The following is a 15,069-nucleotide window of genomic DNA, read 5'->3' as shown; positions in this document are numbered from 1 at the left end:
GTTCTAATAGATGCAAAGGACCGAGTCTTTATGGAGGACCATTAAGGGCTGATTGCAGCTGCTTTCTCAAGGAGGACCCAGGTGTATTAACACTTCACCAATTTTCTGTGATGATGCTCATAGGCTTCACAGAGGACAAACACAACAGGATAAAAGCCTCTGCATGGTTGAAGATGTTTTGTCGGCTCAACATAATAGTCACGCAAGGGAGATGAAGGTACCACACAACACAGAATGTTCATGCAAGAAATGACAGTCATTATAGAAAAGTGTCAGTAACAGCATAGTTTTTCATACATTTATAATTTTTATTTCTGATTTTTGCTCCGTGTTTCCTTCCAGTTTGTCACTCTATGCATCATTAAACATACATTAACAGCATACATTGCTTAATATTAGCAACAATTCTGTTTTTAGGATACCAAAACATATGATAAATACAGGAAAATGGTTCACTCATGATGCATCGTAGAGTATTCATTCACCTTTATTAGTAAGAGGGTTTTTTGGGGTCTGAATTACATAGATCTTTTAGTAAAACACACATGAGTATCTACACATCTTCACCATGCACAGAGTTACAGGGGAACAGCAAAGACAATCTGAGAAAAGGTTCTCTTCTCACAGTGGAGAAAGGAAAGGAGAGCAGTCCTGTTGTTGTGCTTGTAGTCTAAGCTCTGTTGATGCTGCATTGGCTTTAGGATCCTAGTTACTGTGTACAGCTCCTTCCAGATTTACAAACAGTTCTCCCTTAATCTGCATAAAGATCCAGACTGACTTGTTGACCAGAGATTACTGCCCATGCACAAAAACACAAAAACTTGTTTCTCATCCTTGAAAACAAGCATCCACTGACAGGATAGTGTTGTTTTTTTGTTTTTGTTTTTTTAAAAATCTTGACATTGGGAATGTATAGTGGAATTGCTGAGTGGACACAAAAAGGTTGTAAAGTAGTTTAGATATAATGACGAAAGGGGGGAAAAGCCAGTTGATTTCTTTCCAAGTTTGAGAGGCTAATTGCCCTGAGTGGACTAATGAAGAGCATATAGGTCTAATTGGCTTACACCACTTGCGGGCTGGCGTGCTGGGCGAGTAAAATTGAATCAAAGCTGTAGGACTACGTCAGAGTAGTTTTGTGCGTTTATGATGATAATTGGCACGGTCTCAAAAGCATGAGGCATGGCACTCAGCCAAATAGTTGCGCAGCTCTGCGCAAGCGCCTATTTCAACTGAAATTTTACAGGAAAGCATAAAATTAGCTAACATATTAGTAAGAGAGAAAGAAAGATATTAGTGATTCGAAGTTACCTCTATGTATTTTAAGATTCAAACTACTTCATCATTCTATGTCTTTACAGTGGCCATATTCCTCATTAACGGAAACATTTGCAGATGAGAAAAACCTTATCACTGCTTTTCTCAGAACTCATGTTTTCTTTCAAAATTAATACAGATGTCAATAAGTAAGGATGGACATGTCTTATGATGCATGTATCCGTTTTTTGTTTGTTTGTTTGTTGTTGTTTTTTTGGTTTTGTTTTGTTTTGTTTTGTTTTTTGTTTGTTTTTGTTGTTGATGTTGTTGTTTTTTAAAATCTGAGTATAGTCTGTAACCGTAACACCATATAAACTAACCTAACGGTATGACGACCACTTGTATCATTAATGTGAAGCAGTCTATTTTTAACCAAACAAAAGAGAGACGCAGAGATGGAAACGCTTGACAACAATTGTCCTCAGCAATGCCCAATTGCCCCATTGTGCGCCTTGAAAGACAGACACGTGCACAACACAACATAGATAAGGAGAGAGAAGGGAGGGCAAGTGTTTGTGTTTGTGTGTGTGTGTGTGTGTGTGTGTGTGTGTGTGTGTGTGTGTGTGTGTGTGTGTGTGTGTGTGTGTGTGTCCAGGGGGATATAGGAGCACCACACACGCCTCCAGCCCGTTTAGAGAAACTCCCCCTTTCAGCACCCTGGACAGAGCCAGCGCTGACCGCCGCTTTCTTTAGTTGAAGTTAAGTCGCAGGCTGTCGGGCTCACAGTCAGGTCAGCTGACGCTGCTAATGGTCAGACACTTCTGCACTGCCACCCGCCCCATCTTCTCCACCTCATCTCGAGCTTATCAACGCGGAATCAAAGAGCAACTTGATGAATATTCACAGTTTCCGTTCTCGGCGGTTGACGAAAGGACAAAGGTCGACGGACGCCCTTTTTAACACTTTTCAGAAACCAAGCTGCCATCGAACAGAGCTCAACTCGCTCTTGGGAGGATAAGTCGCCGGAAAAGTGCGGGTTTGAATCCATCGGGCACACTCACAAGCTTATAAGGCTCTTTTAAAATCACAGGCGTGCGTCTTTTGGCGCTGCTGTTTTCTTCCGTCGGACCGTCGAAGCATCTTCAAAATGTTGCTTGAACACCCGGGGTCAAGTTGTCAGAACACCGGAAATTTCTCCCGTTATAGTGCAGGCCAAGGTAAGAGCCACTTTAATTTTTTTTCGCTGTGAGTATGCTATGCGGTGTATTTTTGTTGTTTGGGAAAGAGCATCTATCAAATACAGGAAGTACTGAGTTTTAATTGATGTCCTGGGGTCCGCTAATGAGTCACAATTAGGCGTGAAATGGAGGATAATACAGGAGATCAGCACAGCAGGACGGGAGGGTCCTTGTATTGTTGAGTCAACTCTGACAAGCATGAAAGAGACTGTTAACTTAAAAAAAAGGTTTTCAAATATGATGTATGTTAAATAGTTTGCGGTTTGGATACACTCAAATGGGACATGCGCACAAAAAAAGTGAAGATATTGAAGTTGCTGAAAACGCTCCGTTATTTAGCGACCCATGTTGTTGTATACAGACTGTTTAGAGGCGTTTTTTTGCACTGCGTGCGGGAGACGTTATGAATCTGTAATGAGCCTTCATTGTTGGGAGAATCACACGAACAGATGTTATGCGCGTGCTGTCATTTCACACCGCCGCCTGCGGTTGTCACGGGAGCGCAGGGTGCAGATCTAGCGGATAGGGGAGAGACCACCGGACCCACTGTGGCGACAGCAGCCTTTTGCGGCTGTATAGCTACGACAGACTGCCAGCAGACGCGGAGCTGCTCTCACCCGCAGCCCACCGGCTCAAAAGTGCTCAACAGGTGTCACATTCCTGCCCTGACAGGTGGGACACCTCAGGTTGCCGGGGGGGAGGAGGTGAAGCGCAGTGGTGGTCGCATTCATAGGTTTCCAGCAGGAATAACTAAATTATTAGTGGGTTGTTCAAAATGCCTCCAAAGACTTGAAAATGCATGTTTGGCCTGTGAATGAGCCCTAATTTTTTAAATATTTATTCTAGTAAGACATCATTTTTTCTAAGTTACGGCCATTAAACGCAAAAATATATGTATTTAGCTACATAAATGAGTTGTTTGTGAACGCAATTTGACAGAGAAATTTAAAATTATATTTACATCCAAGTCGCCAATCTGTTTTTTTTTCCCACTGCAACTTCAATTTCAAATTTCAAATTAACACAAAAAACTTAAACGAAAAACTGGAATTTATTTTTTTTATCATCCTTATGGCTTTCTCTGACTGACTGACTGACTGACCATTACTATGATGGCCATTTTATCGCATTGTTGTCACATTACTGTCGGACTCACCCCTCAAAACTGAGCGATCAATATGACATAAAGAAATATTACAAAGCTTAAAAGTAAGAAGGGCACCCATGAACCGCACACCTTTTCTCCAAAACGTCTTTCATATACTTCTGAAATGCAGGCAAATAGGACATTGATTTTAGATTCATCAGCGGCCCGGGCGTGCTGTGGCACTACCCGTGATTTCCCCAGGCGCTCTTTTGTGCCAAAGATCAGTGTCAATAAAATTCATTGGGGTGTTGGCCCGATCAACATGTTATTGAACAGCCAATCTCTCCCCTAAATAAACACTTGTCTTTGAGCACTCAAAGCACATGAGATGAAGATTGTGTGTGTGGGTGTGTGTAAGACTACATCAGATATTTAAAATCACTTATTTAAAATCTCATCGAATACAAAGCAATAGATACACATTGCCATAAGTTAAAATAAGTATGTTAAATTCATTTTTTAAAAATCCATTGTTTATGTATAATAATAATAATTAGAAGAAGAAGAAGAAGAAGAAGAAGAAGAAGAAGAAGAAGAAGAAGGAGAAGGAGAATACAGTGATATATATTTTTTTTCAAGTGTGAAAATACTTGCAACTGTCTGTATAACAGCACGGTAATTTTGCATTTTGCTGGGCAAATGCTATTTTTATTTTAGTTGTTTTAATAAACAATATGGCCATATATGCTTTGCAGAAAAAATACATCAATTAGTTGAAAAAAACAGGCCAATGTAGGGGTCTAAATTCAACTACAGGTTTCTCTCGGGGGCCCAATCTTTCTTTTACGCATAGCAGTACCGGAATCGGAATTAAAAACGGATTCCCAAGGCGTGTCCTCGCAAGAAACTACTTTGGTCGATTTACATAATAAATCTAAAACATAATAATGTCCAGTTGTCTGGATTTGAGGCTGTGCATCTAGTTTGTGTTGATCACACACAGGGATCATTAACATCTGTTGATCTAATAAAGCTCTTCCTTTGGCTTCTAATTTAAAACAGATAAGAAAATAGAGAAAACTATTATGTCCTAACTTGATAAAACAATGGAGACGCTGTTGCTAAAATCTGTTGCATAATATTTTCTGTAGTTATTCTTTAAAGGCGGCATTTGTAACCCTCGTACAACACTGTGATAGCACTGGCACGCCTTTTTCTTTCCTTTTTATGAATGAACTGGTCAACCAAAAAGCTATTAACATCCTAATGTTCAGTGTAATGGTGGTAATACTTAGAGAAATAAAATATCATGGGACGAAGTCATTTCAGAGTTAGACAAAAGTGGATTTGAATTTGTTCGAATTAAAAGTTGAGGTAAAGAAAATAAATTATTTTCTTGTTGTTTTCTTGTTTTGAAAGTAATGCAATATTGTAACGCGTTTCTGAGTAACGTTACCACCCAACACTGTAACTCTATTGGCTTTTACCCCCCTCACCTCCTGTTTTTTTCTCCTTCCGGGTAAGATACTAGGTGGGTGATGTTAATCTATCTCCCTGTCGCCCAGGAAACGGCGCAGCGTAATCCTGCACAGGCTTCAACACAGTGAAGCATAAAAGCAAAACTCCGCCGCACACTAGCGCCCTTGTGCTCACATTGGGGGGGCTCGTGCTATTCACAAATTTGACAAACTCTGCCTGGATAGATCACACACAGGACAGATTTGCATTAATGTAAGCGTAAATCATGAGCAATGGATGGACATGGTGAGCGCAACTCTCCAAAAGAGGCACCAAATAACACGGAGATGCTCCTTGCGTTGCTGTCGCACAGTGACGAACTACGGAAAGGTAACCGCAAGCCAAAATATGATTATAATTTTTCGTTTTTGCACTGTTTATACTACACATATTTGTGTTTACATCCTGCATGTGATCATACATACTGGACTTCAGCGTCTTTATTTACCTAACCTCTCAAATAGGCCTGAAAGTACGGCTGTAGGAGTAATTGCGGTCTGCTGATACTGCTTCCAATACGCTCAATGAGATGGTACATCAGATACTCAAACTGATAAATGGATAATGGATGCTACACCTCTGCAGTCGTTTTAATTTTGGAGAAATATCCCGCCGTTTTAAAGCACTTGAGGCAGAGGAAATGTGCCATTTTCGTTGCATCAGATCTCGGCATTGCAACTTTTACGCACCGGACTTTAACCTTTGATTTATTTGAGTGGTTGTTTGACTGTCGATATAACGGCCTAACGTGGGCAGATCTACACCTGAGTCCACTGTTTTGGAGGATAAATCAGACGTAACTCAGTTTATCAACGTTTTTATTTGGAGGATCGGTTTTACGCATTTCCAGAGTCTGTTGTAAAGATTCAGAAGGTTGTGCATGTGGAAGAATACAGTGTCAAACAGATGCTATGTTTTTTTTTCTATGAACTTTTGTTGAATGGTTGTGCTTCCGCCTTATTTACCAACATCCAGAAAACGTCCAGTTTTCATCATGCTGCATCGAATCTCACCTGCTCCAAACACAGACATTGTGGATACGTAAGATATTTCGATTGGGATCTATAATTGTAATATTCCAAGTGGGCCTACAAGGTGAGCAAATTGCTTGGACACCTTATTGGTTTGCACAGTGAGACTATAGGCCGCAGCTTTCTAGTTTTACAGAGCGCGATGAATTAATGATGACTTGGATACACCTGTTCTTGACGTGGCTCCCACCGCACTTGTGCTGGGCTCGCTGGTGATGCCAGAAGAAATGGCTCATTAATGTTTTATGAATTGTCACAACAGAACAATAGGAATGCGATTCCTTGCACGGATGGAATATGAAGTGGTTGCGCTTCTTTTAATAAGTAATAAAGTGGCCAGATAACGTCTTACTTGGCATTTTAGTTGCCCTTATTACTACTTGCTGTTTTTAGTTCTTGATAATAAAATGCAACAGAAAGCTATTGTCTTACTCCGTTGTTTTTTGCTTGAGGGGTTTGCTGGAGGGTTAAAATACCTCAAATAGGGTTTTATGTTGTTCTGCAGGCCTGTGTATCTGAAACCGACCTTGCGTAAATATAGGCTGCAGCTTGTTAAAAGTGACAAAATAATAACCAACCAACCACTATTCGTTAATGAGCTATTAATTCTAAGCTGATGCTGCCATATAAGGATTTGAAATGTTCCTCTTTTTTCTGCAGGATTTTCCATATAGACTATGCATTCTCAAGCTATTTTTCATTGTGATGTATAGGCAGAATAAGTGTGGGAATTTTCTTTTTTAATCATGGTATATAAATAAGGACATATATCAATTTATTTATAGCATATTTTATAAGCACTTTAAATATTGTGAGTCGTTTAATTATGTATAGTTTTACTTAAATGCAGGTGTCAATGAATGAGAAAGCCGAAATGTAAAATAAAATAAAATATTTGAGGCCTGTCTTGATTATGAGACTGAGCTTGGACTATGGACTAATTTTTGTTTTTGTTTTCCTCGATCACATTAAGCTAAGGCCGACTTGCTGGAAATGGATGTCCTCAATATCATGGGCTTGACAAAATCTTTAGGTTGCACCAAAACTAGTAAATGTGAGGACACCACTGAGTGATGTCAGGTGACTTTAAGTCCCTCTATTATTTTAGCATTTATAAATAGTATACAAACATTTAATAGATGATTTATCACACACTATTATGTAGTTATTAACAGATATAAGTGTTTATCAATGTATAAGTCAACAACTATAACTCTTCATGTGGGCACCCAGAAGTGGAGGCTGGTGTATAAACAGATTATGAATGACAATATAGTAAAACACAGTTGTAATAATATAAAATAGGAGAAGTTATAATAATAACAACAATAAGAAATATAAAAATAAAAAAATAAGAAATAGTGATAATAATAGACACTTTACATGTCTTCATATATCTTTATAACTACATTATAGTGTGTTACAAAGCATTTATTAAATATTTGCTTATAAATGCTAAATAGAAGGATCCAAGGTAAAGTGTTACCCTCCAGCTTATTTAATCATGCCTTTTTACACACGCGATCCAATCTAGGCTCATATAGGTGCACGCTACTATCATGACCATTTAATTTTATTCTTTCTTTCTTTCTTTCTTTCTTTCTTTCTTTTTTTCTTTCTTTCTTTCTTTCTTTCTTTCATCAACATGCCCTCTTCACCATCATGGCATTGTGGTGCTTATGCAATTAGGGAAACTGTGGTGTTGTTGCATTTCCTACATGCTACGTGCAAGCGTGGATTAATGACATTCATAAGTTTCTTTCGGGACGTGTGATACAAAAAGAGTGATGGTGGAGGTGGCAGTGATGATGATGATGATGATGATGATGATGATGGTGATGATGATGTAGTGATTAGAAAATATACGACAATTCTGTTCTGTTGAATACAGCTCAATGTAATTTGATCACCTAATAAAATTGGTGTAGTATTTTACAGACTGTTTTATAAAATCCTTTTTAAAAATGAAACGACCAAATAAATGTCCAGAAAGGAAAGGAAGAAAAGCTAAAATGGGGGGAAATGGCGTTATCAGAAAGATATAAGCTACATCACTGACGAAAAATTTCCCGTCAATGAGAGTCTTGTATAATTAAACAGGCGCGATCATTAACATATAATTGTGTTATAAGTGTGACAAGGATGCACATATTTTCAAGTATTTACAATAAGCAGGTTCAGTTGTCCTCCAGCCTGTTTTATGGACAATGTTTGTTTGTTTGTTTTTGACTAAATGTTATTGCGCATTATGTCTCCTGCAGAGATCCCAGTATGTGCAGGCTGCAATCAACACATCGTGGACCGCTTCATCCTCAAAGTGCTGGATCGCCACTGGCACAGCAAGTGCCTGAAATGCAGCGACTGCCAGGCACAGCTGGCGGACAAGTGCTTCAGCAGGGGCGACAGCGTCTACTGCAAAGACGATTTCTTCAAGTGAGTAGCTTTCAAAAAATGTCTCAGGGATATTTTTGACAATTTTTTCTCTCTTTGTTGCTAATATTTAGAAATGAATGTATGGAAAGGTATTATGTATTGATGGCGACCTTCTAAATTCCCAAAAGGAGATTCGGGACCAAATGCGCAGCCTGTCAGCAGGGGATACCGCCCACACAGGTTGTGAGGAGAGCGCAGGACTTTGTCTACCACCTGCATTGTTTTGCCTGCATCGTGTGCAAAAGGCAACTGGCCACAGGTGACGAGTACTATCTGATGGAAGACAGCAGGCTGGTCTGCAAGGCCGACTACGAGACCGCCAAACAGAGAGGTGAGGTTCATCTTTAAATGACCGTCCCCAGCATTTCTGTTATTGGCTTGGATGACAACATTATTTACGATTTTACACAGACCTGTTTTTAAGTACCTGCTTTGAGTTGTGGGTTTGGCGTGACAATGAGGTCACCCATAAACTCTGACCCACCTGCGCTAATTGCATCGTTGCCCGCAACCCAATCGATAGCGAACTGCGTAAAGCGGAGGCCTGGAGGCTTACACGTGCACTTTGCACTTGAGGGAATCAGCTTTCAATAACTCCTGTTGTTGTGCTGCGCGTGTGTGCGTGTACACAGACACAAAGAGAGAGAGAGAGAGAGAGATGTGTGTGTAGACCTGTGTGTATGAGAGAGAGATGATAGAGGCCCAAGAACTCATGTGGATAAAAGAATAGCATTTTTGTGTCATTATATGCAGGGATCCATATTATTTATAAGTTAGGGGGGAAAACGATTATCAGCTATAATGATTTAAATGTCTAAATGTTTTGTCTGATGCCATTTGGAATGAATTCACATTTTGGTAGTTTTTTAGTACGTGTTTCACATTTATTTAGCCTATGTTTATTAGGTACTGAGCAGTAAAAAACTCTGACCACAGAGATATATATGTCTGACTGAAAATACATGGAATACATTCAAGGCTAGTCACATATAATACAATTCAATTTACTAAAAAACAAACAATGTAAATGCATTAAAACAAAAATGTCCATGCTTCTGGGTTAGTCATTATTTTAACTATTTAAAAAAAATGAATCAAACGAGAATTAATGTTATAATCTGTTATCTGTAATGATTTATCCTTTTTCTATTTATACAGAAAGTATTAGAGACAATTTCCTACAGAGACATTTAATTAGTGTTTTATTCATGCTACTGTAAATGATGTAACACTTTACATTTTTACAATTTTTTTTTACAAATTAACTGCTTTATGTTTATGATATTTTTATTACACGTATCATGTATCACATCTACTTTTACAACTACACAATGAGTATCACTATAGATATTTATATTCACTATATATAGGTTGATGCACATGTATTGCTTTTAAATATATAGTTAGCTCGTAGTGAATATACTTTAACATCTGTCATCATTGATAGTGTTTCACATTTCCTCTGAACACTGTTGATCTGCTATAAAGCCAACAGCCCAAAGCATTTTCATTAGATACCCAGTTTATATCAATAAAGAGTCCACTAACACCACATCTACTTTACTGGAATCCCAGCAGACTGTTTCCTCACCGAGCAGACTGGACATGGTCAAGTTTTATCTCCCCATCTGTTTGTTTGAATTTACTGCCCTGCACCAAGTGCTGATTTATGCAACGAGTTAACGCAAGTTTTCACAAAAAACACACACGTTTATTTTACTAATGAGAGGGCGCAATTACTTGGGCAGCATCCATTTGGATGATGTGCCCCGTGTTTTGCTGTGCTGGCCAGCAGCTATGCAGACATGATGCAATTATGCACAGGATGCCAGATTTTGCTTTATAGGCAGAAGAGAATTTATTCATTCATGTTAAAATAGAATGTTGTATATTATACAAACTGTTTTATGTTACTAGGTGCTATGAATGTGTGTTTTTATCAAAAATTTTCATGTATGCAAAGGAAGAATTTATCCTGAGACTCTATACAGAAATATTTCTCTTGTTGATAGTATATTTGTTTTATCATAATTCATTTTTATATCAGAGAGCAATGAAATGAATCAAGGATAATGAAAGGCAGAGGGGAAAACACTATCAGACTTCTACTGTATGCTATACTCTTACTATATACATCCTCTAATTTCTTATTTCTTGTGAATTTTTATTATTATAAAATCAATCTACTCACATTTTTCTTGAGAAACCTTGAAAATATACACATATCAACAGAATAGCAGCATTGGTTCACATTGTGTATTGTCTGTTCCATCTTTCAGAAGCAGACTCGACTGCAAAAAGGCCACGAACAACCATCACGGCTAAACAACTGGAAACGCTGAAGAACGCATACAATAACTCTCCCAAACCTGCCCGCCACGTCCGGGAGCAGCTATCATCAGAGACGGGCCTGGATATGCGGGTTGTGCAGGTAAAGTATATTATTATCCATTAAGGGCTGTTCCATTAGTGTCCTGACTTCATTATCAAGGGACAATTGTGGCTGAACTGGCACAAGCCTACTGTACGAACATGCGTGTGTGTGTGTGTGTGTGAGTTTGGGGGGAATTTACGGCTAGATGGAGTAAAATGAAGTCCACATGAAAGTCAGCATGGTTTAAGTGCAAGCTCGTTAACAATGCTAAGAGGGCCCCCTCACATATTGTCTGCCGCTGAGGAGCCTCACGCCGGTTGCTAGGTGGTGGTCATATATATTGTTTTATTTGCAAGGACAAAAGTAGAGACGGAAGCCACTAAAATGCTCCTCATTATTCAGTGAAAGGAAAGAGGTGAAGAGGGTTCACCCAGGGCGGAATATCATTAAGAAGCATGTAAAACTGCTTTTTGTGCTTGCAAGAAATAGATTAATTCTGTGTGTGAGATCAGATTAATGAGAAAATTTAATTTTCTATCAGATTTCATAGATATTTTCAAGCAGTGAAGTCACAGGCAGTTGAGATCTATGTATGTTTTCCTGAAGTGCAACCTAAAATTTATGGATCAGATCAAAAGAGGATATAGAAAACTTGAAATAATTTAAGTCAGTGGCATTTTAACCTGTCTGCTCCCTGGGGTGAGGACAACTTGTAGCTGTCGTAAAGTTAATTAAAAGCATGATAAATCGGGTGTAAGGGGATGCCGGTCCCAGGGTTACTGTCCAGAGTCACTGTTTCAGTCAAGTGGTGTCCAGATAGTCCTTGAAAATTAATTCTGTTTTAATGCTTAGGAGTATAATATGTGCATTAAGGTGGTCTTTGCATGTAGAGGACTTTGAGATGCATGATGACTAAAACACACTGTATACTATTTGTTTAAAATATATAGAATAGTGTAAATAAATTTAAATTAAATTGCATTAGAAAGGATGTTGTTGAATTTTGCTGCAACTGACTCAAGGCTTTTTTTCAGTAATTAGAAATGCTTTTTATTGATTACATTTTCTCTATTTAAAATGAATCACCAAAACCATTGCCAAATATAACATGTCTTCTTTTTCTCCTTCAGGTTTGGTTTCAGAACAGGCGAGCTAAAGAGAAAAGGCTGAAGAAAGACGCCGGGCGGCAGAGGTGGGGGCAGTACTTTCGCAACATGAAGAGGTCGCGGGGAAGCTCCAAATCGGACAAGGACAGCATCCAGGAGGAGGGAATGGACAGCGACGCCGAGGTGTCTTTTACAGGTAGAGTCAAGCACACAAAAGGAGACAAATAGGCCTTTGTCATGGCATACATTTCAACATGGCATAGCAGGACAAGAACAGGTGTTACTAACAATGTTATTCAAGTGTAGTGCAGTAAGGCTTGACACTGTGACAATGATCCACCACGCACAATATCAGCTGAATGGTTGATCTTTACCTGCTTATCATTAGGTATTCATTCAAAATTGCATTATTTGTTTAGTTTCTTGTGGTGACATTCAATTGAGAAAATGTTTGACTGAGGTATTAGAAGCTTGGTGACAAGCTGAATTAACTGGAAACAATTTTGATAATCCAATAATTGTTTTAGTCTTTCCTTGAGCGAAAGGCTAAAAATTAGGTGGTTGCAGATTCACATATGTGAGGATTTAAAGCTTTTCTTTGCATGATACATGATAGTAAATTGAATATATTTGGATTTTAGACTGTTGATCAGACAAAACAAGACATTTGATGGCATCACTGTGAGCTCTAATAAATTAAAAGAAGAGAGGATAATCAGCAGTTTAATAAAAAATGAACATAATCGTTAGTTGCAGCCCTACTTGGTCATTTTAGTAAATACCATCCAACCACAATAACAAATGCCACCTGTCTACTTGTCCTTGTTGCACAGATGAACCACCGATGTCAGAGCTTGGCCACACTAACGGCATCTACAGCAGCCTGAGTGAGTCCTCTCCAGCCATGGGCGGCCGCCAAGGGGGCAACAACCATGGCTCCTTCCCTCTGGAGCATGGCGTCCTCCCCACTCAAGACCAGTTCCATGACATCCGCTCCAACAGCCCCTATGGCCTTCCGCAGTCGCCGGGCTCACTCCAGGCACTACCCAGACACCAGCCTCTCATCACCAGCCTGGTCTACCCAGACTCCGGCCTTTCTATCATGACCCAGGGCGGCGGGCCTGGGATCAACCCTGCCGTGAGGGTCTCCATGGGGGCAGCCAATGGACCCAGCTCGGACCTCTCCACTGGAAGCAGTGGAGGATATCCAGACTTCCCTGCCAGTCCTGCCTCCTGGTTGGATGAAGTGGACCACGGGCAGTTTTGATTGGTCAATGACAACAAATTGGACATGTTAATTTTTTAAAACTTTGTTTGTTTTCTGTGTCTTCTGTCGGATTTTTAGAAATTGGGAAATAGTCACACAGGACAGACTGGACAGTTACTGTGACACTGTCTTTGGATTTCACCAACATCTGATTATCAAGTCCATTTAATATCTGATCTGGATGAAAAGAAAGGAGGAAAATGTACTTCATTAAAAGCACTTGGCCTAATAATTGTACTTCAATAGTAAAAACTGGACGTAAAGCAAAGAATATGTCAAAAAGTTCTGTTTTCAGGTACCACTATTAGCTTTTTCAGAACAATGTAGAGACCACAGACACAGACTCAGAAAGTTCAGATACCATTCATTTTGAGTTTAACCGACTCTCGTCCCTCTTTATTCTCATCTCCTCTCACTGCTTTTTGTTATCTACAGTGTGTTCAGGTGCAGAATTCAGTTCAAAGTTTAAAGAGTCTTTAAATGTCTGGTTGTTGCCAAATGTCTATATATATATATATATATACTAATGGTTTATCATTGTGGAGACTTTATTTTTATACAAAACCCCTTCTTGGTCATGAATCAGAACCCAGATATGAGGACTTTGTACATTCTTTAACAGGGATATAGGCAAAAATGTAGATGTTGTCTTAAATGGTACCTAGGGGTCCAATTACTTCTATGCATTTGTGTGTTCTCGGATGTATCTCGTTCGTTTTGTTCTACTGAAAACGACCCCCAAGGAGGAACTGCTGTAGCACCCGGGGTCTGATGTATATGTTTGTTTATGTGGAAAATGTTTTATGTCTTATTTATTCCTTCTGGTAATGACAATGATGATGATGATGATGATGATTCCTGATTAAAGACACAGGACTTTAATAAATTTGTCACCTAAACCAAAACGAAGCACTGTCTTGTGAGTTCTGTTCTCAAAAAATGTCTCTCATTTGAGACAAAATGAGTGATCTTTCAAATAATTTTGTACAGTCCTTGAATATTGACCATTCAAGAACTATGATGCATTTTAAAGCCATGGAATTACAAAAATTCAGATTATTTTTGAGAATTTTTTTGTCCCAAATGTGTTATAGATACATTTTTGTACAAGTCATTCATACATTTTGGAAATTTCTTGTCAAAGCTGAGAAACATGAGCCAACAAACTCAATGTAACTTATATCTTACATGCAGCATCTACCCTATACATTTATCTTGCATATCTATGGCATATCACAGCACTGATAGTGAAACCAGAGCGAGCCCATAGTTCTGCCCGCGTGTGCAAATTGAGTATCTGGCTAACTACCAACACTGTATCAGGGGTTCAACAGCTCTTTAGTGGAGAAATTTGATGCAGACAGAGAGTCAACTCATCAATTCAGAGATTACTGGGTCTTGTTTGCCCAAATGCCCCTATGGGAAAGGAATCTCCAATCCATTAGCCGAGAAGGGATCAGGTGCCCCTTGTGAATTTCCTCATTTGTTTAGTTATTCAAAGTCAGGTTCAATTAAATAGATTAAACAGCATGAGTGTGCACGGGTGTGCATGTATGTGTGTGTGTGCAAATGCATGTTTATGTATTTGCTTCTATAATGGCTTGATATGTATGTGTGTGTGTGTGTGTGCGTGCGTGTGTGTTTAAGTGTGTGTGCAAACGCCCCTGCATGGTTTGTAGGTGACTTAATGATACAGTTTCTTTTCTTAGCTGTACTTTAGATGATTTGTCACATTTATATTTATTCATTTATTTACAGATG

At 39.0% G+C, this 15,069-nt stretch overlaps 1 protein-coding gene across 2 annotated transcripts; it reads left to right on the top strand.

Annotated features, from left to right (window-relative positions):
* Positions 1 to 1,987: 1,987 nt before the first annotated feature.
* lhx3 (LIM homeobox 3) lies at positions 1,988 to 14,188 on the top strand. Of its 2 annotated transcripts, none has more exons than XM_044333939.1 (6): positions 1,988 to 2,471; positions 8,390 to 8,561; positions 8,693 to 8,892; positions 10,841 to 10,992; positions 12,066 to 12,237; positions 12,875 to 14,188. In XM_044333939.1, the coding sequence occupies exons 1-6, from the start codon at positions 2,402 to 2,404 to the stop codon at positions 13,306 to 13,308; spliced, it is 1,200 nt and encodes a 399-aa protein (XP_044189874.1). In that variant the 5' UTR covers positions 1,988 to 2,401; the 3' UTR covers positions 13,309 to 14,188. The 2 variants fall into 2 exon arrangements, with proteins under 2 accessions (XP_044189874.1, XP_044189872.1); XM_044333937.1 differs by having other exon boundaries at positions 8,690 to 8,892.
* Positions 14,189 to 15,069: the final 881 nt, after the last annotated feature.

This window comes from Thunnus albacares, chromosome 18 (genome assembly GCF_914725855.1).
Source record: "Thunnus albacares chromosome 18, fThuAlb1.1, whole genome shotgun sequence".
In the NCBI taxonomy this organism is placed as follows: Eukaryota; Metazoa; Chordata; class Actinopteri; order Scombriformes; family Scombridae; genus Thunnus; species Thunnus albacares.
Note: the sequence above shows the minus strand (reverse complement) of the source record. Positions and strands in the feature narration are given on the sequence as shown.